This window comes from Arvicola amphibius, chromosome 6, assembly GCF_903992535.2.
Source record: "Arvicola amphibius chromosome 6, mArvAmp1.2, whole genome shotgun sequence".
Taxonomy (NCBI): Eukaryota; Metazoa; Chordata; class Mammalia; order Rodentia; family Cricetidae; genus Arvicola; species Arvicola amphibius.
This window is the reverse complement of record NC_052052.2, coordinates 9,675,818-9,702,007: the sequence shown is the minus strand read 5'-3', so window position 1 is coordinate 9,702,007 and position 26,190 is coordinate 9,675,818. Positions and strand designations below refer to the sequence as shown.

Genomic DNA, 26,190 nt, shown 5'->3' with positions numbered 1-26,190 from the left:
AATAGACCAAAAGTGACCAGGAAGAACTCTGCCTGTCTTAGCATGAGCTATCAACCTGATCTAGTATAAACATCCTGCTTTTACAGAGTCTCCGTTGAGTCGGTGGCTTTATCATGCTGGTCTGTGGACATGCGCACAAGCTATCCTCATAAATGACATAGGAGGGCCCAACCTGCCGTGGGCCACATCGTTCCCTGGGCTGTACAAGAAAGCTACCTAAGCGTGAGCCTGTAAGTGAGCCAGCACTGTTTCTGATGGCGCTTTAACAAATAACGTTTGCCTGGGGATGCACCAGAAGCTGGGAATTCGGTGTTTATTACATGCAGCTGAATGAAAGGCAGGTTTAGCCAATCCTGGCAGGGGTACATTGTAGGGAGCAGTCTCTGACTGCCGTGTCCATGAAGAAGTGGTTGATACTTTCTGCATACACTGTCAACGTGGCTACTCAGACCAGAGGAAGGCCCTGCCATTCCCATGGGTCTAAGGCATTGTTGTCTTTGACATGGCTGTGCTCATGTCAACCACGCATACACTCAGGATTTTGTCCACAGCCCCTCTAGGTTTCCTCTCCTCCCAAGTGCCCAGGATGATGGCTCTGTTTCTCTTTTAGACTGGATCAATCTTGTGTAGCCCAGGCTGGCCTTGAACTCACAGAGATCCGTCATCTTCTGCCTCCCAAGTGCTGAGATTAAAGGTGTGTGCCACCACTGTCTGGCCGTTATGGCTAACTAGTGGCTTAGCTCTGCACCCTGATTTTCAGGCGAGATTTGTGAGATCACAAACAAAATATCACCACAGCAGTCCTTCATGGTTCCCGTACCGATTTCCATCAATGGGTTGTAGCCTACAAGTTTAAGCCAATAAACCCTAGCCCACCTACTTGCTTTGGAACGTGTTCGAACACAGCAACAGAAGGGAACTGGAACAGTACCCCCACACACACTTGAGGGGCTGATGTAGCTCACCTCCTCTCCTGCCCCAGTTCCCATAGGCACCCCTGGTTCTCAGGCCCCTTGGACCCAGACTGAATGACATCTCTGCACAGCTTCTAGGCCACCCCAACCTTGCAGATAGCAGATTGTGGTGCCTCCCTTTTACATATACGGAAACCTCCAGTTTGCCCCATTTCTCTGGAGAACCCTGATGCAGCACTTCTGCTTTTTAAAGAGTATTGAGGTAAAGATATAGGACTCTGGACTCTTTCTCCTATCCTCATACAGATCTATCAGCGAAGATCTGCTCCTAACACAATACCAAACATTGATCTGTGAACTTATGTAAGTCTATTGTATCCAAAGCAAATTATATCTCAATAAACAGAAAAAATTAAAATGTACTCTTAAAGGTATGTTGGAGGGGCTGGTGAGATGGCTCAGGACTTAAGAGCAGGAGTTGCTCTTGCAGAGGCTCTCGGTTCATTTCCCAGTACCCACATGTGGTTTACAACCATATGTAACTCCAGTTAGCGCTCTCTCTCTCTCTCTCTCTCTCTCTCTCTCTCTCTCTCTCTCTCTCTCTCTCTCACACACACACACACACACACACACACACAACCAGGAGGAGGCTGCCCAGTCCCTAGCACGATATGGGAATTTAACAGTCCAGCAGAAGGATAAGGGACCTGGAGGCACAGAAACCTTGCTCAGCACAAGGACACGCCCACCAGTGGCCTCTATAAGCCTCTGATTTCTCTTGTTCCCAGTTCAGAGTCGGCCCCACCCTTGCTCCCCCAGCACAGAGGAGGGAAAATGACCGTGCTCACACTTGTGCTTCACAATCGCTCTGCACTTTTATTGGTCACGCTCTTCACATGGCAGACACATAACTGTCTTCTGGTGTGACCTGGAACCGGGTGGAGGACCTCCACTGACCAGGAAACACCACTCTTGACAACTTTCTCCTCGTTTTCCTGACAACCTGGGAAGTGTGAAGGGTGACCCAGCACAATCTGCACATGCAGAAAGACAGAGAGAGACAGAGAGACAGAGAGAGACAGAGAGAGACAGAGAGAGAGAAAATCCCCCATGAGCCCGGCAACATTTTCCAGAGTTTTCCAAAGTTTGGCTAAAAGCAGCTTGCCAAGGTTTCGTGAGTTTTTCTGGCTACCGGGAGAGGCTGAGATACAGTCCGCATGAACAGCTTGGGGGGCATCCTGTGTCGGTGGGGTTAGCAACAGCCACGAGCCCATGCTTGCAAGGACTAACTGCAGGGGGTGGAAAAGGAAAAATTCCAGTTGAAGAAATAAAAAGGGGAAGAGCAGAGTTTAGCTGGGTGGGTAAATAGGAAAACCGGAACACTGGACAAGGATGGGTGCCTTTCTGCCCATGTGAGGGTCTCGAGGGAGACTCCTTTTCCTGGACTAGTCTGTCCCCTTACTGCAACCAGTCGACTGATTAATTAAATAACGCACGTTATAAAACTTTAAAAATGGAACATTTACAGTCGGGGCCATAAATACGTGCTTTGAAAAGTGTCTACATACATATTTACAGAGTTGTAAGATCAACCATAGTAGCCCTGAAAAAGAAAACCCCTTTCATGTATGACAACTCTCCCAAGTTCTGTCCTCCCACTTTGACATGTTTGGACCAGAATGGAGCTGAGGAAACAGCACCGAAATTGTCTCAGGCATCCTCTGCCCCAAAGGCACAAAACCCAAGGACCTCAGTGACCCAGGTCTGAACTCTGAACTCAGTCCCACGTCTCTCAGACTCCACGTGTCCACCAGAGCAGAGGGTCAGCAGGTGGTTCTGTGGCATCTGAAGATCACCCGTTCATAAACTCCCACGTGGCTTTGTTTTCTTCACCTGCTCATATTTTCTCATTTCCCTTTTTATTTTTTTTCCTTTGCTTCCCTTTGCAGCTAACTTGAAAAGTTCAGATGCTAACAGCGCAGGAGGTCCTACCAAATGAGACCAAGAAGGGCAGAGGGGAGCCAGTCACACCACCTCACAGTCCCTAACCACCGCTTCTTCTAAACAAGAGATGAGGTCTGATAATGGGCAGAGTCTGCCTCCTGGGCACATGGGCTCTAGGGTTCCCAGCAGAGACTTCAGAGCAGTGGATCTAGAACTTCAAAGGAGGAAAAGACTTGAGAGCTGGCAGCTCCAGCTGCTCAGGGAGAAAGGGGGGTTTCCAAGTGCGAGGGCCAAGGTTCAGGCTCAGCCCTGATGGATCTATATGCTATTTGCTATTGATTCCCAGAGAGTGTGAGGAGAAGGTCGGTGAGGGAGGGGGCGGCATGAAGGGGAACTTGGCCTCCAAAAGGTCATCCTTAGATAGGATCCCTCCCCGCCCCTCAGGGCCAAACAGCTCAAGAAGCACAAAGCAGGGTGAAGGAACTCTTTAAAAAATTGCATAGAAGGAGATGCCCCTCCGGGCAGGATGGCTGCACCACAGAGCGCGGTTCTGGGCCATGTCCAAGGATCATCTGGAGGACGACGTGAACGCTGCCGCCTTCCTGCTTCCAAGGCTGGGACCTTGGCTTGAAGACCACATTCTCTCTCTCTCTCTCTCTCTCTCTCTCTCTCTCTCTCTCTCTCTCTCTCTCTCTCTCTCTCTCTCTCTCTCTCTCTCTCTCTCTCTCTCTCTCTCTCTCTCAACTCTCTCATTCTTGCTCTCTTGCTTTCACAGCTCGGAGAGGTCAGTACTCTCTGCAGGGCAGAATGCTGGTCCCTTTGGCTTCACTGATTCCAGGTCACTTCAGGTGCTGAGGAGAAACAAAGAGAAAATGACAATAGTGGCCACATGCTCCCTGCCTTCCATGGCTGTTCATGGTTCCCCATCTAATTATTACATTAAGCAGTTTGATAAAGTATAAAAGGCATAAAGGTAAAAGCCCCATTTGATACATTTTCATAGCATATATTGAGCATCACATGAAGATGCAAAAGATGACACCCAATCCACCCTGAGCCACCCCAGTTTCAGGCTATCTCCCCCCAGACAGCCATCATCCTGGTTCTTAGCCACTCTGGAAGCTCTAAGTCCCCATGCATACATGTGGACGCTGCAATCTGGAGAAACTGACAGTCAGTGAATGGCAGAGCTGGGGTTTGAACCCTGGTGGTCCAAGGTCTACACACTAAGTCATAAAACTCATGCCTGCAGAAGGCCCCAAGCCAGCATGGAGGGTCCTTGACATGCAATCTCTCCCACTCACCCACCCAAGAACTACCTCGGAACCCACCCCCAGACCCAAGAGCCACCCAGACGGTGCCAGGGTGCCTCTGCCTCCTACCTGTCATGGAGCAGACAAAGTGCCTACTCTTTGAAGAAGGGTCCCTGGAACTGAGTTGCTGCTGAGGTCTTGACCTTTCTGCATTGTCTGGTGATGTACGGGGCTGCTGAGGAGGTGCATCGGGATGCCAGGCGGAGACTGTAGCTGTATGGAAAGGAACAGCACGGGTCACATCAGGAACCAGTTGGGGGTCTCCGGAATCACTGAAGGTGCACAGATGTCTTTGCTGCCTGTATCTCCCAGGCCCAAGCACGATGGTCCTTCCTTTCATGCGGGGGGTGGGGGGTGATGGGACTTCCTAATGGAAATGTAAGCCCAGGCCCCTTTGACATGGTAGAGCTTTGTGTGATTATGGCAGCCTACTAATTGGAATTCGTTTTTTGTTTTTTTTTTTCCCCAAGAAAAGCTTTCTTTTGCTTCCCGCCTATTACTCCTCCTCCTCCTCATTGACTTCTGCCCAGTTGGGTTCCCGCCTTCTCTGGGAAGTCTGCCCTCCTGGCCTCCTGTGAGTCCACCCTGCCCATCTCCCCTTGTGTCTCCCCCCCCCCCCCCGCAGGTTGTAGCTCTCATCACACTGAACGGTAGGATATAGGCGCTGCCTTCCTTCTGAGCACTAAGAGCCCAAGGTCACATCTTCTTAGCTGCTCCCCCGTTGGCTTAGCACAAGAAACACAGGAATGGCTAGGTGTGCCTGTAACTCCAGCAACCCAGGAGGCTGAGGCAGGAGGCTGGTGAAATTAGGGCTAGCATGAATTATATCCAGCATATGGTGAAACTGTCTCAAAGTGAACAAACAGCTATAGGGTATTTCATGTAGACCGTCAACCTTCCTCTTCGTGCAGGCTGCTGAGTCAGACCCGTACTATCTCAACTTCACAGAAGGGCAAATGGAGGCACAGGGAGACTGCGGATCATCAACTGTCTCTGTGGGCACAGAACACGGCGTGAACAGGGACTGGGGAGAGCAGGTTGGTGAGGTGCTGACGGCGGAAGTGGGCAGGGCCAGCACTTCTCTATTCCACCTGCTTGAAGCTGGCAGTGCCAGGGGTCGCAGGAGATGAGAGCAGGGTCCACCCGGGAGCTGGCAAACAGGGGGGTGAGAGTCAGTATTCTTTAACCAGGGCCTGGCTTTGGGAATGTCTGGAGATATTTGGGCTGTCACAACTGGAGGGGGCGCTGCTGTCTGCATATGCTGAGCAATGCTCAGAAAGTTATGAAGCATCCCACAAAGCCCAGGGAAGCAAAGAGCTATGCAGCCAAAGTCTAATACAGAAGCACCCCTAGCCATGAGGGATTTGCTCCAAGACACCCCATGCATGTTGGGTGCCGAGAACAGACAGTACTAAGCCCAATACAAACTCTGTTTATTTCTGTACATATATATGGCTGTTGTAAAATGTGACTTAAGAGACCAAATGAGCCAGGCCTGGTGGCTCATGCTAGCAACCCCACACACGGGAGCAGGAGGACCACATGAGTTTTGGGTCAGCCTGTGCAACTTAGCTTAACAGCCTGGGCTAGATTAAGAACTCCGAATGTTTTCTTTCTCTTAATATCTCATTGCATGCTCAGCTTCCCTCTGTAGTCACTCTTTCTTGTTTATATATCAAACATATAAAACCAGCCGCTAGACACTAAAATTCTGCAGGCTCCACCTCTCTCTCCTCCCAGGCAGCGGCAACCACAGCCATTTCCACAAGACGGCGCACTTTCTCCCCAGTCCTGGGCATTCACCCTGGTGTTTCTCGGCAGCCCACAGGAAGGGCCTCTCTGTCATTACCCCCAGGCACATCTGGCTTAAAGGGAAGACAATTTCAGCCACATTCATATGACCCCTGTGAACCCCATATTCCTTCTCTCTAGATCCTCCATCCTAGGAGTTAGGAAAAGCAAATGACTCTATATTCATCTTATAGATGAAAAAATGGACACAAGACACAAGGACAGCGGCTTTCTTGGGGTGGCAGAGCCCAAGCCTTGCATTCCCTGACTGCGGTGGACAACGGTAACCTCCTCGATGTCTCTGGTGTCTCCCATGAGGAATGGGTAAGAGTCATCTACAGGATAGACGCCTTGGTCCTGAGGGGTTGTATGCCCAGTGTCTCCGGAATGACACTGGCGAGCTGGTCCAGTAGCTATGGATCTTATGAGTTCCTGAGTCCAGCTGTAGGAAGCTACCAAAATTGATTTGGGGTAAGCTTGGGAAGCTGAGGTCTGAACCTAGCTCTGACTCCAAGCCTGTCACCTCTGACCTCGACATCCTCCCCAGATGACCTCATCCACAGCCTCCCAGAGACGACCCCAGTGTCCAGGCCTAGACCACACCTGGATGCAGAGGGGGCATTGCCTGAACATTTGAGAATCCCCTTAAAGTCAGGTCCTGACCTCTACTTGTGACACACCCCTTGTCTCTTTTTCTTGGTGACCGGTACTCTCTTGATATCCTGAGAGCCAGATCCATGGGAGTCTTCCTGTCCCCTCTTCTGCTGATGTCAGGGGCTCACCCTCCTCAATGACCACCTTTCCCCGGGTCTCCTGCAATGCTTCCTCTCAGGGCTTTCCGTAGCCATGAAGACTTCCCTCCAGCCTGCTCTACTGTGATCTTTCCCCCAAAGGGCACACAGGTAATGACACCCCTTCATGGCACCTACCCCTCCCGCCACTAATACACGCAAATAACCTCCCAAGCATCCAGGCTGCTGCTCTACAGGCATCCTGGGACCTAAAAAGGACCAGCTCCGTGTCCAAGGGAATTGGGTGCTAGGGCTCAGGCCTCAGGCCCCCAAAGGACTAGGTTCCCTCTCAGCGCCCAGGAATCCATGTGAAAGACATCCAGATAAGAAGGATTGCACAGGAGCAACGGGAGTGAGGTCAGAGGTGGGGCAAAGACGGTGAGAGGTGATGCTGGAACAGAGGAATAGCCAGGAGCAAGGACAAGTCTCAAGCTGACAGCAGCACATGAGCCCTGAGGGACTCAGTCTGCTTGTTTGTCCAGGGTGCCTCCTATGAGGTGACAGAGCCCCAGCAGTTGGTTGCCCTGGTGCTCCAGCAACACTGAGCCTTGGGAGCTAGGGAAGAGGTGAGGTCACAGCACCCAACCTTCTCCTCTCTGGTGCTTTCTCAGACACAAGGGAAAGCTGAAACCAAGGTGAAGGAAAGCTACAGCAACAGCAAAAACTACAGAAATAAAATAAACCTCTAACAGGGGGTGTGAGTGTGGCCCAGTCAGTAGAGTGCTTGCCTAGCTTGCTGGGAGCCATGGGTTAGAGTCCAGCACCACCTAAAACCCAATGTGCTGATACAGGCTGTCATCTCAGCACGCTGCTGGGGAGGCAAGACACCCAGAGAGGGTCAAGGTCATCCTAAGCTACAGGAGTTCGAGGCCACCTTGGGTCACATGAGACCCAAATAAATAAGTAGAAGATAGGCAATTCCATCAAAAATCATTAAAAAAAACTTAAAATGGGCAAAAGACACCAAGTCAGCGAGCAAATTTCAACTATAAACATTGCTAGGTGGCATGGCAAAAGAACAGCACCCATCAGTACCTTCACTGTCCAGACCTGGAATACACAAAGACCACTGTCCAGCACAGCAGGAGGCCTGGAAGCATAGGGTGTCAGAACCTGGCTCCCTGGGCTCGTGCGCTATACATAACGCGCAAAGCAAACAAACACACAAGGCTCCTCGGACCTTAATGATGGAGTGATCACTGTGGACAGAAAAGAAGCCAAGCGGAGAGTCCCAGGGATGGTGGAGGGCAGGAGAGGGCCACAAAGTGAAAGAGGAAGGGCTTCAGATGCAGCTGTGTGTGAGCTGCCACACAGGGATCTCGGAGACACTTGGTCCTTACAGGGGGAACGGCAAGTGCACCTGAAGTGAGGCATGTCTAAAACCCAGACAGGTAAAGCGGAGCAGTGGGGAGGATCTTGTAGGACCCAGGGAAATGAGAGCTTACTTGTCCCTGACGTGACAACTGCAGGTTTCCAGGGACAGAACTGGGGAGACCAGTTTCGAGGGACCTGATGCCATCCAGGCAGAAGTGTGCAGGTCTGGCCTTTTTGGACTGCTGGAGGCCGACCTGTGAGAAGGGGCCAATTAGGACACACTGAGGTCATGGCAGAGGGAGACATGGCTTCTGGAAATGCCAGCGTTGGACACGGATATGAAGAGGCATGCAGTCTAGCTTAGCTCCAGAGCGGGATGTGTCCATCCTGCTGACATGGGGAGGGGAGTCCAGGGACAGCCGGGACAGCCGGGACAGCCGGGAGCATATTCAACTGGAAATGCTGACCAGGCACCCAAGTGTGTCTGGTACGTGGCTGACCCAGGACCCAGTTGAGAACATGCATCTTGAACTTGTCAGCACACAAGAGATGGAGGAGGAAGGGTCCAGGGGCCGAGGGTACAATGGGATGTAGGAACAGCAGGAGTGAGCTGGGTCAAGGGATAAACTGTCTTGGGGACAGGCAGTTAACGGTGACCACCATTACGGTGTCACAACACCAAGCCCCAGGCCCACCACGTGCTATCTCTGAGAGGCCGGTGTTAACCTTGGGAACTGATTCCACAGCTGGCAGAGATAAATTCTGGCCAGTGACTTCAAGAGAGGACTAGGGAAAAGCACTTGTTGGCATAGACTAGGTCATGGGAGCAGGGTGGGGACCTGGGAGGGAGGAGCTGACTTCAAGGGACAGGTGTTCACCACAGCATGAGGGTGTCTGCTGGGTTTCTGCCTAGCTTTCCCCTGGCTCACACCTTTTAATGCAGACTACATTGGGCCTCACTTTAGAGGTCTTACCCAATTCTATACCTGTGTGGCACAGTCCACTGGAAATCAGTACAGGATAATCTCGGGAAGGCAAGGGAAGACAGGCCTGCGACTAAGCAGACATTCCCTGCAGACTGGACAAAGGAGTCATCAGTCACTTCCAGGAATGTGGGTCAGTTGGCATTTGTAGGCCCCTCCCATTCACATAAAGCCTCTTGGGCTGGGAGTCCAGAGATGGGGAACTGCAAGAACTATGCCCACACTCAGGCCTAGCTCTGCCTCTGAGGGCCTCCAAACGCTACCTCTCTCTCTCTCTCTGAGCCACAGGACACTCACCTACAAAATGAGTATTTCAAGCAGGGGTGGTGGTGGAACAACATCCATGACCTACACACTGGGGGTGGGGGAGGGTGCTATTTTAGGTCCCTTGCAGGAGTTCCTTCAATTCTGTCCTGCAAGGCCGGGCCGCCATGATCTTGTTTTAGGGGGTGGGGGGTAGAAGAGGTTCCGCTTAGTGAAGGCACCGGCTGTCAAAGGTTACAGGGAAGCAATCAAGATCTGAACCCAGAAACATGTGCTCCTAAGCCTATATGTTCCCCTGATGCAGGCCTCACAGTGGTGGTGATGAAGCGTTCTTCAGTGTGGTGTTCCTCTTCCCTAGACATCACATGGAAACACATTTCAGTGACAGCTCTTTGGATATGTGAGATATCATTAGCACCTGTCTTTTAAAGATGAGCTTAGCCAACGACGTTTAAGGTGAGGTCAGCACCAGGGACAAAGCAAGGCTCAACCCTTCACAGGATTTGCTGTTGTTGGTACAAAGGTTCTCGTGAGCTTTGTGTGGCGTCAGTGCTAGCTCTGGGACTCCAGAACTTGGCGTCAGATGCCAGTGTTGAAGATGGTTCATCCCAAGAACAAGCCCAAGGCGGATCTTTCAGAGCTGAGTAGCTCATGCAGGACTTTCTACTCCCGCCTCCATGGAGAAGCCCTGTGTCCCCGGCTGGCAGTGTCCCAGCCACAGGGCTGGCACCGTCATTGCAAAGGCACGCTCACAATGTGATTGCATGGGCATTAGTCAATGGGAAAGGAGCTGCCAAAGAGCAAGGAAATTATGGGACGGGGGCCAGGTCCCGCCTTCAGCTTCTGCGCCTTTCCCCAAAGCCCTCACCCAGTCTGGCGCCAACCTCAACAGTTTAACCTGCTCCACACACTGGCGATGATGTGGCCTCAGGTCACGGTCCCACCCTGGGCTGCTCCACCAGCTCACTGGGTGGAGGAGACCTTCCAGAAAGTCTCCTCCTGGCTGGGGACAGACGGCCTGGCCCAGTTAGATGCTACTCAACTTGGAGAGTCAACAGTTTGCAGCTAGGTGGAAGCAAGTATAGAATGACATACTCCTCCCCACTCCCCACCCCCGCATGCGTCCTTCCCCTTATCTGCCCTTGCTAAAGGCATGCCGGGGGACTTGTTCCCTGGAATTTAATATTCACCAAGAACTGTGAGATGGGTATGCCAGCATTTCAGATAGGGTGAGCACCTGGCCCAAAGAACAAGGGCTGAAGCAGTATGGAGTCCCAAGGATAGCAAGCAGCTCATTGCTGACCTGACTTGTTTCCCCCATTTATCTGCCAAATAACTCACTGGCACTATGGGATGTAGCCGTGAGCAAAGATCAAACACTGCACACATGAGAAGTTCTCTCAGAAGATGAATCTACTCGGGGCCTCAAGAGGAAGAACATAGGGTTTAATTGTGTGTGTGTATGTGTGTGTGTTTTGTACCCAAGAGCGTGCAGCCTTAGGTGCCCTTTCTCTGGTGCTATCCCCCTTGAGTTTTTAAAACGGGATCTCTCCTTGGCCTGAAGTCACTAAGGAGTCTTGGCTAGCTGGCCAGGGAAGCCCCCTGCCTCCTGAGTGCTGGGACATAAGCAAGCAGTCACCTTGCACCTGTACTCATGAACAATGCTACTTTCATTAATGACTCCTGGGAAGCAAACACTGGGGGCTCAGGATTTACAGAAGCATCCGACTATAACCGTGGATTACAGAGCGCTGGGGTGACACCAAAGGCAAATGAGTCTCAACCGTGTCGTTCTGTCCACAGCTAGTGTCATATTTTCTGGGACATTCCTACTGTCCCAGCACCCATGATTCAACTCCTTGGGCAACAGGGGACACGTGACATCCAGTGACTGAGGAGACCTGTTTCCTTCATCGGCGGCATCACCCTTTGATCCTGTCAGCTGCCTTATTATAGCAGCTCTGACTCACAGGTGTGATGGGGACATCACCAAGGTGGGTGACACTGACTGTGGATTGAGGCTTTGGAAACATGTCCAAACACAGCCCAGTCGAGTGCGTACAGCATTGTGAAATCAGCCAATGTGGAAGTCGACCAGAAGGTCCTTCCTTATTCTGGATGAAAATCTGAAGACACAGGAGGAGTGGGATCCCCTGCAATGCATTCTGGGTGGCAGCACTGGAAAGGGAGCCCATGGATGCCAAGCGTCAGGACTAAGGTAGGAGATGAACCCAATGTTGGGAGGACATAGCAGAACACTGCAAGCCCATGTGGGTAGCTTGACTCCCGAGGCTTGGCTAAGGTCAAAACCTGCCTGTTAGAATTCAGGTCTGAAAAGAGCAAGTTCATGTATTAGGAATAAATACTGGTTCCACTGCTAGTGGTGCCACAAATTGCCTAAGCCACACAACTGTCACCCACATTCAGATACATAAACTTCTTGGGGCCCTGGCACACAGTCACTAAATGATAGTGTTTTAGCAGAAATTAACGAGACTGGTCATACTCAGGAAAATACTACCCTCACCTAAGCAGGTGTCAGCCATAGCTCCAGATGTCATTCTGTGCAACAGTTACACCAATCACCAGCCTGGGCTCAAACCTAACGCCACTGACCACGTTAAGGACCTTCTTCAGCAGCTTCCACCCTCACGGAGTCCCTCAGTGACCATCACTACAGAAGACTGCTCAAGGGCATCCCACCCAGTTCACAGGGAGCCAGTTCCTGAATGTTGCCTGATAGTTACGTTACCTTGGTGGGTGTTAACAGTTACTAAGTTGCCTTCCTAGAAGTCTGTGTCACCTTCATTAACATTCACAGTCCATGGGTGGAGGCCTCACTCTACCCAGCAGGCAACCCAGGCTTGGCCAGCAAACGCTCATTACTGACAGAACCAAGGGAAGCATAGTAATTCAGCTGGCTCCTCCAACTCCACCGAAACAAAAACAAGTTCTGGACAGTGACATGGGTATCAAGCCGCATCAGGCACAGCTATATAAATGAAGTGAATTTAATACAAAACAACCAAGTGGCTCCGCACTGCAGCCCAGCACAACAGCTTGGAGATCAAACTGCAAGGTGTGAAGTCCCCTTACACCAATGTGGGACAGGATTCAAATACTGTCATCTTTCCTTCTGGGTTACCTGTAATGAGAACTCAGGTCCCACAAGAGCTCAGAGTGAGGTTCCACTATGTACTCAGAAGAGTTGCCTGTCATACAAGGAAGTGGTTACTCCTGCTCAACTCAACAGGACTGGTGTATCCCAGCGGTCATCTCTAAGCCCTGGGGCACAGGAATGCTCTCTGGCTCCACAGCAAGAAACAGAATACAGCCCGACATCTGATGGCCTACACTGATGTTTTCTGGTTAGCAGGAGCTAGGGGAGGACATCCAGTCATCACACGGAAACAGAAGCCATCTGAAAATGCTCCTGCAGCCTAGCTGGGCTGGCGAGGGCTGGGCCTGATGACAGAGAGCGAGAAGAGGATGCTACAACAACCAAACTAAAGCAACGAGGCTTAGAGAACGTCATCCCAATAAGGAATGCTGAAATGCATCCCCGCAGCCGAGTCAATCTGCTTTATATGGACACTGCCCCTAAGCACCACTGTGAAGACATATGGAAGCCGACATACATTCTTGTTGCTAACCACATGTGCCTCACAAAGTCTAGGATGCTATGGAGTGAGTCCTATTTAAAATTTACATTTATATCGATGCTAAGACTCAATAGATTATTAAAGTCCAACTCCAAAATACACAGTAAATGTCTGTCTGAACACTGATAGATCCCCACCCAGGATATAAACTTGCATTTCAGTCCCGGACTCTGTGGCTCCCCAGATGACATCAGTCCTGCTCCATCCAACATCTCACGGAGAACCTATCACAGGACCCCTGGAGAAGCTGCTTCTTTGGCTGGCTTTCTGCTGTGGCTTGGCAGCTGAACACTAAAGTCTTCCATAAGATGTCTAAGCTTCTTGTAACATCTGCCTGGGTTTCCTATCACTCTACATCAACGGCTTGAAAATGACACCCAGTCAGCACAAGGGAGGCAGAAACCACAGTGCACACAAATCCAATTACACAAGTATTTCCAAGACCCTCATGGCTCGAAATTAAATCTCATTTTTTGGAATTGCATTAAGTAATTCAATGCAGTCATGTGAGCTTACCCCCCATCATTAGTCCTCAGGCTTAATCAGAAGTAAATGAAGCTCATAGAGACCCTTAAGGCCCTACCACCCTATTAAAATGGAGCGGAGGGGCGCTGGTTCAGTTACCACATGACAGCTCACCACTGTTAGAAGAGCACCCCGCAAGCATGCACCACTGTAATGCATCAACACAGGCAAAACTCTCACACACAAGACAATCTTGAAATAATCTTTAAAACAATACCACAGGAAGATCTGATTGAGCATGTCAGACAGTTTGCTGAGGTGGGACGAGTCTAGACCAGCCTTCTTGGGGGTTAATACACAGCAGGCCATGGTCTGCTGGCAGTCCCGCGCCTGACTTAAGAATAACTGTCCCGAAAAACCAAAATAGACAACTGTCAAACACAAAGGGTGTGGTGTAACAGACTTGCTTTTACACGCATGAACTCGGCTCCTGCCTCCTCTGAAAGGAGGAACAGGATGAGGGAGAAGGGGCAGAACTAGAACTGCCAGCCAGGGCAGGCCTTCGGCCCTATAGTGATCTATGTTTACTAACGCCCAAGTCTAGTGGAGAAGGTACCAGGATGGCTCCTGAGATCCTGGAGGAGAAAAGGGCACTGTGAAGGGAGGGAGACAAGGTAAGTGATGAGCAGCAGGTGAGGTAGAGGCCTAAAGCACGACCTCAAGGCTACCGTCTGCAGCAGTCCATGCCTTCCTAGCCACACCCACTCACAAACCCCAAGTTCTGTCCCATTTTTTCCTGTATGACACTGGATGCTTTTTATTTGTAATTTTATGCAACACAGATGTCATCTTTACCCTCAACATGGACCTATTTGGTATTTCATAGCACTGTGCACTGAAGGTTGACGTGGGATTCCCCTGCTAAGTGGGCGTGATTAGGACCAACTCCAGAAGGTCCGGGTGAACGACAAGGTCTGCGGCAGGAAGGCTCAAGGCACGGAGTGGCTTAAAAGGGTCCTCAGTCTGAGGGGGCTCCACACACCCAGTCCTGTGCCACCAGTGCTCAGGGTTCGGTGTCTTCTGTGTATCCTACAGAATGGTCATATCCTGCATGTGGTTTAAAACCCACAGACCCTAAAGATATGGAGCTACACACTCAAACACTTGTTTGTGGGCTGAAATTAGCCAGAACGTTTAAAGTAGAAACTGTCCAGCATTCCCGGATCTCATGGTCTACGTTGATGAGGGCTCTTCCAGTGAACTACTAAAACCCTGGGCCAGAAGGGATGCGTGCCCTGCCCACACTTCCAAATACACAACAGCACTCTAACAGAAAATTGGGACTAGATGGGAAGTGACAGTCACAGTCTAGCATCAGGGAAGAAAAGCTTGGGGGGGGGGGTGTTGCCAGAACTGGAAAGCCAATAAGACTATTCTCCTTAGTCAAGTGGTTAGGGCACCTGCAATGTGGCCTGTGTATTCACATAATCCTCTCCATTTACTGTGTTCTAATAATGCATTTTCAAAGTAAACTACCCTGAGTGAGGTTTCCTATAGACGTCAATCTAGTCAAAGTGAGCGAACCTCACTACCCAACTGCACGCAACACATCCAAAGTGAGCTTGGACGTCATTAGTAGCGTTTACATCTCCATCCCCAGTCATCAGCACTCAGCAGCAAGCTGGTTGCTCCTTTCTCATCAATCAGCTTTGGGGACTATGACATGAGAACAACACTCCAAATAGGAAGTATGACACCACAGGAAAGATCACCAGGAAAAGACTCACAGAAGTCGCAAATTTTTGCTCTGCTTTTTGGGACAGAGGGCTAAGTAGCCCTCTCTAGTCTCTGCCTTTCGAATGTTGGGATCAATGATGCCACAGCACCACACCTTCCCAGTGCCAGAATTTCTGTTCATTCTGGTTGCTAACATACAGCGATACACCTAGACCAGGGCCTGGCACATGCTAAAGATGCAAAACCAAGCTAACTCTAGAAACTCTTGCCAGGAAGAACTTGCTACAATCCAGCTCACAACAACCAGCACTAGATTCACCACCAGAAAGGACATGAGGCGCCTCTAGACAGTCAAAGGGACAGAAATCTCTGGTCATTTAGCTTTTTAATGTTTAAAAGCTGTTTCAGTCTTTATGCAGACTGCATAGAGGGTAAGAGGAACTGGAATGGAACGGCTCCTGCTTTACCAGATGGACATGGACGCCATGGCTTCTTGGCAACGCTTCTATTTGGTAATGTGCCTGAGGTTCCAGCACCTGTCAGAGCCACGGACATCATGGAGATCAGGAGCAGTGCGGGTGGGGCACCATGCAGGTCTGCAACAGTCCACTCCTTGCTTTCTGCACACTGGAAACTAAAATTCAGGAAACAGCAAGGCTAAGTCACCAAACACTAGGAAAGGACAAGGGTCCGATGAATGTAAGCTAAATGGACAGGGAGGGAGGGATGCTGCTTCTTAGAGTGCCTTCAAGATCTGGTTTCCTGGCAGGGCACTGCGGTACATCTGTGTGCACTTGTGTACAGCATTTACAAGAACAACTGCTGAAGGGATGTTCAACCTTCATCACGCTCTCCTCCTACTCCCTGGGTTTCTTAGAGCCTGGTAGGTAGACTTGTGAACACCTGGCGGGTTGTCAGGCCGGCGGTCTTCTCCCTAGAGGAAGGTCAGATAGTGGGCTCTAGGATACAAAGTGATAGAGTGTCTGGCTACTGGAAATGCCCCCTGGAAGAAACACAAGCTTCTTTCATTCATGCCTGGGAGAACTATAAAAGTCAATCTGCAAATTAAAAATGCAGACAGCACAGATGCAGCTGAGATCTCAGGTAACACCCTCAGTCCTCTGAACTGCTCTCACAATCCACACTCTTGATCCGGCTACGCGTCTACTCTCTGAAAGGAAGCGACTGCAATTAACAGAACTCAGCCGATGCCGCAAGGACATGGTGGAGAGGTCCCAGGCGATGGCTGACTACATAGATACACACACACCAAACAAGGTCCGAGTAGCCTGCTGCTCCCCATTATGGACAAAATACAGTCCTTTCACAGGTGTTTACAACATGTTTATTGGTTACAATGATATAGAATGTATCATCCAATTTCCCCCTAGTTATCAGGTGTTTTAAATAACATGGAAAAAATATTTCTTAGCCATCTAACAAGTAGAGGATGTATCCATTCTAAGAGGGCAAAATAGCAAACGTCACTCTTGTGTGTCTGTAGTAAACTCTGTCAAGGCTACATTGGTTAAAATCAATGAACAATCCCTTTCATAGGTCAAATAGTAAATTTAATGTTTCCATTAGAATAGTCTTTATGGTACTCTGCAACAAGAAGCAATAAAATAACTAACAGCAAACTTCAGTACAGCAGACACTGTCCAGATTAACAATGTGAACAAAAATATAAGATGTAAATTACATTAATACAATTGAAGCACCCAAAACAATTTAAATAATTTTAAATATTTTATTTTTAAACGGCTACAAATGCTTTATACAGTATTTCAACATAAAGTCTCCTTAACAGAAATGTAACAAAATGGGAATGGTAGTGAAAGGTTAAAGTGGCACAAATTCAAACAAGTATTAAACTACAAATTTTAAGAGGTAGATTACTTTTAAGGTTAAGTACAAAACACAGCATGAATAAAACGTAGCCATTTTCCACCAACTCAGTCATGAACCTCGGGGCATCAGGGCTCATGGAGAAGTGGTACTGATCTACTTCGGAAGGAAGAGGCCAACCCTGCTTTCAATCTACTGAGACTGAAGTGTAAGGCCTGGTGTGCTGATACAGACAGCTATACAGGCCTGGAAGCTTTCCATACTGACACACTGCTACATAGCATCTCAAATATAACAGCTCTAAATTGATGCCGGGCAGCGAGAGGATAGCGTCCACCCGGGTAGATAAACATGACACTAACAGAGGCATAAAAAGGAGTCCATATCCAATCTGGTTTCCTCTGCATTGTGCTGGCAATCTGCTTGTGATTTTTTTTTTTTTTTCTAAAAAGGGCAAGGGTAGAGATCAGCTAAATGCCTCTCTGTATAATACACACCAAAGAAAGGCATCAAGGGCTGGTGTGTAAGCAAGCATTTTGAGGTGAGTGCACCCGATCTGTCATCCCTGAAACTATGAGGACCACTGATGAAACAAGAGCACTTGTTTTGCAAGGTTCAGTTTGATCACTCCCTTATCTGCTCTCTGCCAGACTCAGAGCTGTGCTGCCAGTACGGCGAGGAGGAAGGAGCCAGTCCATCTAGCCCGTCTTACGGCACCCTTCTCTTTGGATCTCAATCCCCCAAGAGCCCAGTACACATGTGAGCACACCAAAGAGATGGATGCCTAACCCTAACCAGGGAAAGAAGCCTGCTGGCAAGCAGCTGTTGTACAGCTTTTGAGTCAGCTTAAACTGGTCTTGCAAGCTGGGTAGAGTTCGTATCCTTTGCCGTAGTGCTTATCCTAAGTTGAGCATGTAATATCATTTAGTCAGTTAAGGTTTGTTTTGTGGGGGTGGGAGTTTTTCTACAGGAAGTTCCTAGAAAATAAGAAAACTGAAGATACATGACAACATAAGACAACCTTATATGAACTGACCATGTTAAAGAAAAAGGTGAAGTGACTCTAAGACAAATGTCGCCAAGACAGAAACACATACATGACTCTAACAGTTTTAGAAACACCACGCTGGCTCCCAAGATGTAGGGCTGTTTCCTACCCACAGTGGGTGAGGCTGTCAGGGGAGAGGGGTACTTTGTTAACTCAGCACTTGGTAGTGGCGGAGAATCTGTCCCAAAGTTGCTTCTTTTCTAGCTTTCTAACTTCTGGACATTGGTGGTGGAGGATGGGGTGCTGTGGAAAACGAAACACTGCTTAGATAGAGCAGCCTTTGGGTTACAGGGGAGAGTACAGTAAGAGTCTGACTTCCTTTCTGGAAAGGAGTCCTCAAAACATATTCAAAGGCAGCAGCAAGAAGGCCCAGGCAGACTGTGCTACACACCCAGGGCAAGGCTCACCTGTTTTGTTTTGTTTTTTGGTGCATATGTGCATATGTGGTTTTGTTGTGAGAAAAGCATTTGGAGTGCATAGCTTTTTACCCCCAGAATGGCCTATCAGCTGGTGCTTCAGGAAGTGGTCAACTGATAATATGTGGATTCCTGTGCTCAATGCTGTGTTCTGGTTATGCATGGCAGCCATGTCCATGAAAAAAAATACAGAACCCTACACTGTCTTTCAAATAATTATGGTTTGCTGCAATTAACAAGCAGGCAGGAGTGAGCTGCAAGTTCTGCAGAGCTGAGGACAGCAAATCACTGCCCCGGGAGCTCCATGAACAACAGTTGCTTGCATCATGGAGTCTCCTCTAAGCCAACTGAGAGAAACACTGGAACAGAGAACCACTGTCAGTAAATGTTCCTTCCTTGTCAGCATGCAACACACAAGCTTCTGAGAATGAACTCAGTCTAGCCTGTATCAGCCCTGAGTTAGAAGACACCTGGTGTACATATGCCAGCAGCCAAGAATCCTACTGTTGTTTACATTTGCTATGGGATACTAGTAACTAAACACACTCTGCAGAAACAGCCAGTCTTATGTCTAAACAGTCAAACATCATGTCCCATTGGACATTCGGTTTTTAATTGTCCAAAACAATTCACTAAGTTGTAGCCCCATGGTAAGTGCCTTGGATGATGCCCCCATTCTGCAGATCTGCCACCAGGGACATCTATTGCATCGTCTATGTTTTCGTTATCTGTTGCTTTAAGTGACACTTTTAGGTCAACTTTAACTCCAGCAATGTAACTCTGTTAACTATCAGAATAGTTTAAAGTTTCCTGGAATAAAGAAGATACATTTGGGGAGTTAAGAAGTCTTTACAATACCAGTAAGAGCGTGAGTGAACTTCATACTCAGCTCTTACCTTTTCATACATTTACTCCTGGAAAGTCTCAACAGGATCCAGTATGAAAGAGGAGAAGCTTTTAGAAAATACTAGAACAGGACATTCTAAAGCATCAACCACTTGGAGGTGTTCTTAATGGTAACCCACAAAAATGATGGTTCAGTTATGTTCTGTTTGTGCAGAATTCCCTAGAACAGAGGCCAATAATAATAAGGGCGTGCAGACAACTGAAAACAGTGCTTTCTATCCCCACAGCCAACTCCACAATGCACCGGTATGGTCAAAGATGACCAGATCTATAGCAATTAACACTCAGCGTGTTTTGAAGTACCTTCAAAAAATTCCAATCATTCAGTCCTACAGTGAATTGTTGAAATCAGCCTTTGCTGGTACCCACTGTATAGAGCTTTGTTTCGCTATGCTTCAAGGCACACGGGGCCCAAGAACTCTATGATCAGTCATACAGTGACAATGGAACTGCGTGCTTAGGTCTCTAAAACAAGTCACTCCACAGCTGTCCCTAATTTTGTCTGCTTCCAACACCCAGAATTATAGCCATGACAGCCCAGAATGAAGACAGGCCGCATACAAGATGTCCAAGTATATGCCTTCTGATGGCCATGGACTGGAGAGAGACATTGGGACATTATTTGGGATTTCCAAGTGTATATCAACTCAGCCTGAGAAGTCAATGTAACAGTTCAAACTAGGGCCACATCATCCTGTCTGTCCCTGAGAACCATTTCTAATATGGGGAGAACATGGAATAAGGCAGTAAGGTCAAGTGAGATGAAGTGAAACCTAATGTTACTGGGGAAGGCACTGAGCCTCAGGGCCACAGGGCCCTGCCTCCCTGCAATCTCAGTGCCGAGTCCACTCTTCTTGCCCATTAGAACCTTGACTGCTGGTCACGCTAAGGCTGGAAGCAGAGGGCTGGAGGGGGAACATAAGGCATTTTTAAGATATATGGTATTTTATTTAAGCAATGTGGAACAAATTTAAAATTTAAACACAAGCAAATGGAAGCATTAATAATAAAGAGTCTGTAGACATTAGCAACTGTGCTTAAGTCACAAACTATTTTAAGAGTGTACTGCGGTTGCTAATGGACTTGTGACCCACTTCACCCTAAGGAACGTAGGGCCAGGAACCAACATGAGTGACACTAAAACACTGCCCAAGATGTGAATTCACAGACCTTATCTTTTCACATGGGGAAATGGGTTCAAGTTCCATCCACAAATTAAAGAAATGTACCACTTTGTGAGTACTAAGTCTGAAATAAAACGTATTTATTCATCTGTACAGCAGTCAAAGCAGCAAGGGTATACTACAAATTATGCAACTGCCACTTTGCTAAAAGGCTCGTGTCAACGTTTTATAGGAGGGGAAACAAAACATCCTCCAGGCCGGCTACAGCTGTCCTGGCGGTCCTCACCTCCCCGAGTCCGGGCTTACCTCAAGTCCTTCAGCTCATGCCTGGCACTGCTGTCCTCTCTCCTGCTTTCACTCAGGTCCGCAGCAGCTGCCAGCTGAAGGCTTCTGGTGATTGGGCCCCCACTCCGCTCTCTAGACTTTACTACGAACCGGTCTGTTCTTTTCTTACTGGCCAAAGCAGTCTTGCTTTGTAGAACAGCTTTGCTCTTCTGCACTTTCAAGTGCAGGTTTCGGGAGGATTTGCTTGAGAGCTGAGCAGAATGACTCTTGGCAACAGCTTTGGATTTTTTGCCCTCAACATTAGTAACTTTGGCCATTCTTATAGGACTGGAGTTCCTCAAGGATGAAGAGCTTGCTTTTTTGGATTTGACTGAAGCTGCAAACTTGACATTCTGTCTGGATCTGAAGGATGAGGAGGGCAGTGAGGCTTGGGCAGGGCCTGAGCTCCGAGCTCTGGTCTTGCCCAACGGTGCCTGTGTGCTCTGCATCTTAATCTCCGTGTCTGCGGTCCGTCTCCGGGTACTGCTGCTGTTGTTTCTGTCACTGCTGGCAGGTGATGCATGGCTACCTTTCTTAGACGAATGGGAAACTTTTCTTTTGGAAGGAGAGAGGGGTTTTTTAGGACAGCTGAAAGCAGCATGCTTATTCAGGCTGCCGATGTACGTGAACTCCCTGTCACAGTAAGGGCAGATATGAGAGGATACCTCCGAAGTGTCCTTTGGGTCTGTCTTCTGCTTTGCAGATCTGTTCTTCTGAAGGATCGCTTTCTGTACTAGCTGGTTTTTTTTCTTCAGTGCACTTAGCTTGAGCTTATTTGGAGACATTTTGCTGAGTTCAACATTGAAGCTCAGTCTCTTGGGCTGCCCCATCCGTCTGAAGGCATTTTTCCCAGAGTTGTCTAAAACCACCACTCCATTTTTGGGATGCACAGTTTGTTTCAGGGGCACTGGGTTTTTCTTAGGAGTGTACCTCTTCTTGTCACTTGCAGATGCACATGCCAGGATATGTTTATGCAGCTCAGGCATATTATCAACCCCCTTTCCACACTTTGTACAGCGAATGGCAGTAGTGAATGTCTGTGGAATATTGTGGGTGGTGAAGTTTGTGGCCGTTACGCCAATCCCCATGGGGTTTCGATGGTGGTACTGAAATGGAGGTGGTTTAAAGCTTGGGTAGTGCTGATTGAGACCAAGTCGAATGTCTGGATCTTTCGTCTTTACTCCAGAAGCCATTATTTTGATGGTTGTGTAAAGCTCTTCAGAGGAATCATTTAACTCCTCCTCTCTGGAAGTTTCCAAAGGCTCTTCTGACAAATTCTGCATATGCTCCACACGGGCCTTGCTGGGGTCTGTGAAGTTCTGGGGTCTCAGGGTCCCACTTTCAAACTCGTGATGTGTGCACTCCTCATCTGGGTGGAGATCTCGTTGGTGCTGCTGTAAATTGCATAAGAAGGCAAATTCTTTCTTACATACGGAACACACGAAGATATTCTCAACTCCGTGAAGCAGAAGCCTATGCTCTGACAGGTCAGTCTTCGCCTTAAAAAGCTGCACGCAAAACTCACATTTGAAGGGCCATTCTTCAGCATGAACAGATAAATGCTTGGTTAGATCTTTAATGGAAAGAAAAGGTGATTCACAGACATTGCAAACAAAGCTTTTGCTGAATGTTTCGTGGACAACACTCGGCCCACCTGTGGGCGGGGCCTCTTCCTTGGGTTTCAGACCTTCACTCTCCGACTCCTCCTGTTTAAAAGTTATTGCAGGGAGAAGTGCTTCCAGGTTGTCCCCAGAGGACACCACAGACGACACTGCCGAGAGAGGGGGTGGGGAGGGGGATGTGGAGGAGCATGAAGAGGAAGAGAAGGAAGAGGAAGAGGAGGAGGAGGAAGTGGAGGAAGAAAGTGTTGGAGGACCAGGGGAAGCAGCAGACATGAGTGGCTCCACAGGAGGAATGGGAGAGGGTGAAGGGGACACTGTTGGGGAAAGAATTGGAAGGGGAGACTGGGCAGTGGTGTTGGAGAATGGAGAGGGGCACTGCTGAGGCGATGCATCAGAAGAGGGAGTGGGGAGGGGAACATTTGGAAGGAGGGGAGGTGGTGGAGTGGCAACTGTTAACACAGGAGGGCAGGGGGGCGGGGAAGAAGGCTCTGTGGGGATCAAGAGAGGAGGCAGCTGACTCGAAGATATGGAGGCTGTCTGAAGAGAGGGTGATGAAGGGCCATCAACTTCAGGTGGGGACTCAACAGTAGGGGCTGAGCAACTCGAGTCAGGACCAAGTTCAGGATCTGGCTGTGTATCTAGGGATTTACAAGGACTTGGGCTCCTGGTCACCTCTGGTGTGGTTTCTGTAGGTAAGCTAACACCATTATATTCATTGAGAAGAACCTTTTGCAACATGCAGGTGGTTGGTTTCTTCTTCTTTGCAGCACCACATGCTGGCTGTGCTGAATGGTTCTCTTTGAATTCCTTGCCTTCAGCATCACAAGGCTTTTTATGCACACTGAGATCCAACACAGATTCCCACGGGACTGGAGTCTTGCCTGTACCCTCTGACTTCTGTTTGACTCCACTGGATAAATCCAATGGCTGTTGGTTGCACACACTGCTAAAAGGAGAACTGGCTGCCCATTCTTTTGTTAGTTTGTATTCATCAAAGCAAGGAGGGCTTCCAGTGTCTCTCTCATCTCTCCCAGACAAGCTCCAGGCTGGTGAGTCACTACGACTTTCTAATTTGGGTTTCTTGGAAGTCAGACTTGTGTCTGTCCATGCTGCTTTCCCATCACTTGGTTTCCCACCAAAGTCTCGAAGGGCAGGACTGTGCTGTGGAGAACTGGGTGGAGAGCTGGTGCGCCTCTTAAATCGACTAGAGGTCACAGGTAACATGGATGCAGGAGCAGATACACACACAGGACCCAACTTAGGGATCTCAGCTGCTGAAATCCCTGCAGGAGGAGTCAGTTTGTCCTGGGTCTGAAGAAGCTGTTTGAGCTTTGAAGACAAATAGACACCCTTCTCTTTATGGAAAGACACCACCTCTGTTGTTGATATGCTCAGAGGCAAACTTAAGGAACATGAGGGCGCTGTGGAGTCAGAATCTGCCTCAGCTTTAATTTTGGGGAGCACAGGTGGACTGGCAGTTCTCCGTTTCTTTGATTCACAATTTGTGCTACTGGGAGACTCTTTAGGAAGTTCATCGTTTACAGAGACCTGGGTACTCTTTATATTTTGAGTAATTTCTACTGTTACTGGAGCAAGCAGACAATCTATGCCATACAAGTGAGCAGAATTAGACTCCATCTCAATCACATCACAATTACTAGTGCTGCTGTTGGTCTGAATCTTACCATCAATATAGTAATTTAGGTTTTCAGAGATGTTGCTTGAAATGTCCATGATGTAAACATCATCAGCATCTCCTTCCTCCTCCGGCTCTGTGCTTGGTACATAAACGTTCTGGGAAGGTGGTGCCTGCTCTGCTGGTGGGTGAGGCTCCTCCAGGAGTCCTCCTTTTCGACGGACGCCTTTGGGAATCATGTGGCGTTCATGAACTCTGCGCTGATGTCGTCTCATATTGGTGTGAGTTCCAAATACCTTCTTGCAGTATTTGCATGGATGAAGTTCTTTAACTTCGCCATTCTCTTCCACACTAGATGAATTTACTATTTCCTGGGAAGTTTTTTCTGAGTTCAGTATCAGAGAGTCTTGTCCAAGTTGAGGTGAACTTGACTCATTTTTAGAAGTGACATTATCTCCCTTGCCATCATCTAGGTCCTCTGAGGGCTGTAGTGTCATGCTGGGTCTCCTCTTTAACCCCGCTTCATGGCGACGTTCATGCCGCCTCCTGTTAATCTGTGTACCGAACGCTTTCCCACAGTACTTGCACTTGAAAGCATGATTGATTGTAGACATGTGGATGTGCATGTGCCGCTCAAGCCCCTGCTTGGTTGCAAACTTTCGTTCACAATGCTGACATGGAAACATAAACGTTTCAAACACATCACCGTTGGCCTCCTCTCTAGTTCTGGGGATGTGAGGAACAGGGGCCGTGTCTGGAGAGTCTTCAGAAGTCTCATTTGAGATGCTCTGTGGTTCTTCTAATAAATCCTCTGGCTTTTCTTCACACCGTATTTCTGGCTCTTTTACAGAGCTTTCATTGGGTATGCCAGCTTCTTCTTCCCCATCTTCTTCCAACTCCTCTTCTTCCTCTTCCAATTCCTCCTCCTCATCCTCCTCCTCTTCTTCCTCTTCCTCCAGATCATTGATCTCACAATCTGTGACTTCTTGTTTTCCCTCTGGCTCTGGCTGTGGTTCACAGGTGGGGAGAGGGGTGGTCACCTGTGGAACTGCATCCTGGTTGATCACCTCGGGAAGAAGGGCTGGCTGCTCAGGTGCAGAAGCCAAAAGCCTCTCATCCTCTTCCTTTGGACCTAGGAAGCACAGAAGAGCAGAAGCACAGATATAAGACCACACTGGCTGCTGTGTGATCAACTCCTATGACTTTATTGCTAGAAGGCACTAAGATGTGTAAGCAAGAACATCCCGTTTATAGAGGTGAGCTGGCTGCAAATCCCTTCCACTGACTTAACAAATGAAAGGGCCTGCTTAGGATGAGGAAACACTTGACACTTCAGGACAAGCAGATCCACAGGGTACTGAGCTTTTTGTTTATAAACTATAGTGCCTACAACAGTATTGGAACAGTCGGTGTTAACTGTAAGGAAACTAGTTATAATTAATTTCTCATGATTCAAAGAACCTGCTAAACCTATCAAATTAGATTCTTGACACTGTACCTGAAGGATGGATCTAGAACTCATTCTAGAATGATATAGTCAGTTCAAGGAAACTTTCTGTCTCTTAGAAGCCTAACCCAATTGTTATGAATCAGGAGCACTTCACTGAAGAAAACAGCAATCTCCAATCACTTCTGGGTGCTCATTTCCACCTAAAGTAGACAGTCCCGAGGAGGGCTTGCTAATGAAGCCACAGTTGAAGAGACAAAGCAAACAAGCCACGCAATCATCTGGCAGACAGAATGCATTGGGTAGAAGCAGCAGCAAATACATGAGCTCTAAATCATGATGGTAAGCCGGGCGATGGTGGCGCACGCCTTTAATCCAAGCACTCGGGAGGCAGAGGCAGGCGGATCTCTGTGAGTTCGAGGCCGAGGCCAGCCTGGTCTACAAGAGCTAGGTCCAGGACAGGCTCTAAAAAAAAAAAAAAAAAAAAAAAAAAAGCTGCAGAGAAACCCTGTCTTGAAAAAACCTAAATCAATCAATCAATCAATCAATCAATCAATCAATCAATCATGATGGTACTAAGCAGCTTCAAGGTTGGGAATAGGTGCCAGGAGACGAGACTAGAGGTAACCAAGGACCTAGAG

The 26,190-nt window shown here is 48.6% G+C and overlaps 1 protein-coding gene across 9 annotated transcripts in view; it reads right to left on the bottom strand.

Moving 5' to 3' along the window:
* Nucleotides 1-1,767: 1,767 nt before the first annotated feature.
* Prdm2 (PR/SET domain 2) overlaps nucleotides 1,768-26,190 on the bottom strand; it is a 103,136-nt gene continuing 78,713 nt past the window's right edge. For 4 of the 9 annotated variants that reach the window (XM_038332552.1, XM_038332558.1, XM_038332559.1 and 1 more), the window contains 4 exons: nucleotides 20,827-25,234; nucleotides 15,646-15,812; nucleotides 4,241-4,384; nucleotides 1,768-3,709 (listed from right to left, as the gene is read on the bottom strand). In XM_038332552.1, the coding sequence (XP_038188480.1) occupies nucleotides 3,684-3,709; nucleotides 4,241-4,384; nucleotides 15,646-15,812; nucleotides 20,827-25,234 (4,745 nt within the window). In that variant the 3' untranslated portion in view covers nucleotides 1,768-3,683. Of the gene's footprint in view, nucleotides 3,710-4,240; nucleotides 4,385-15,645; nucleotides 15,813-15,866; nucleotides 16,113-16,500; nucleotides 20,302-20,826; nucleotides 25,235-26,190 lie in introns of those variants that run through there. The other 5 variants (XM_038332553.1, XM_038332562.1, XM_038332554.1 and 2 more) reach the window with 5 other exon arrangements.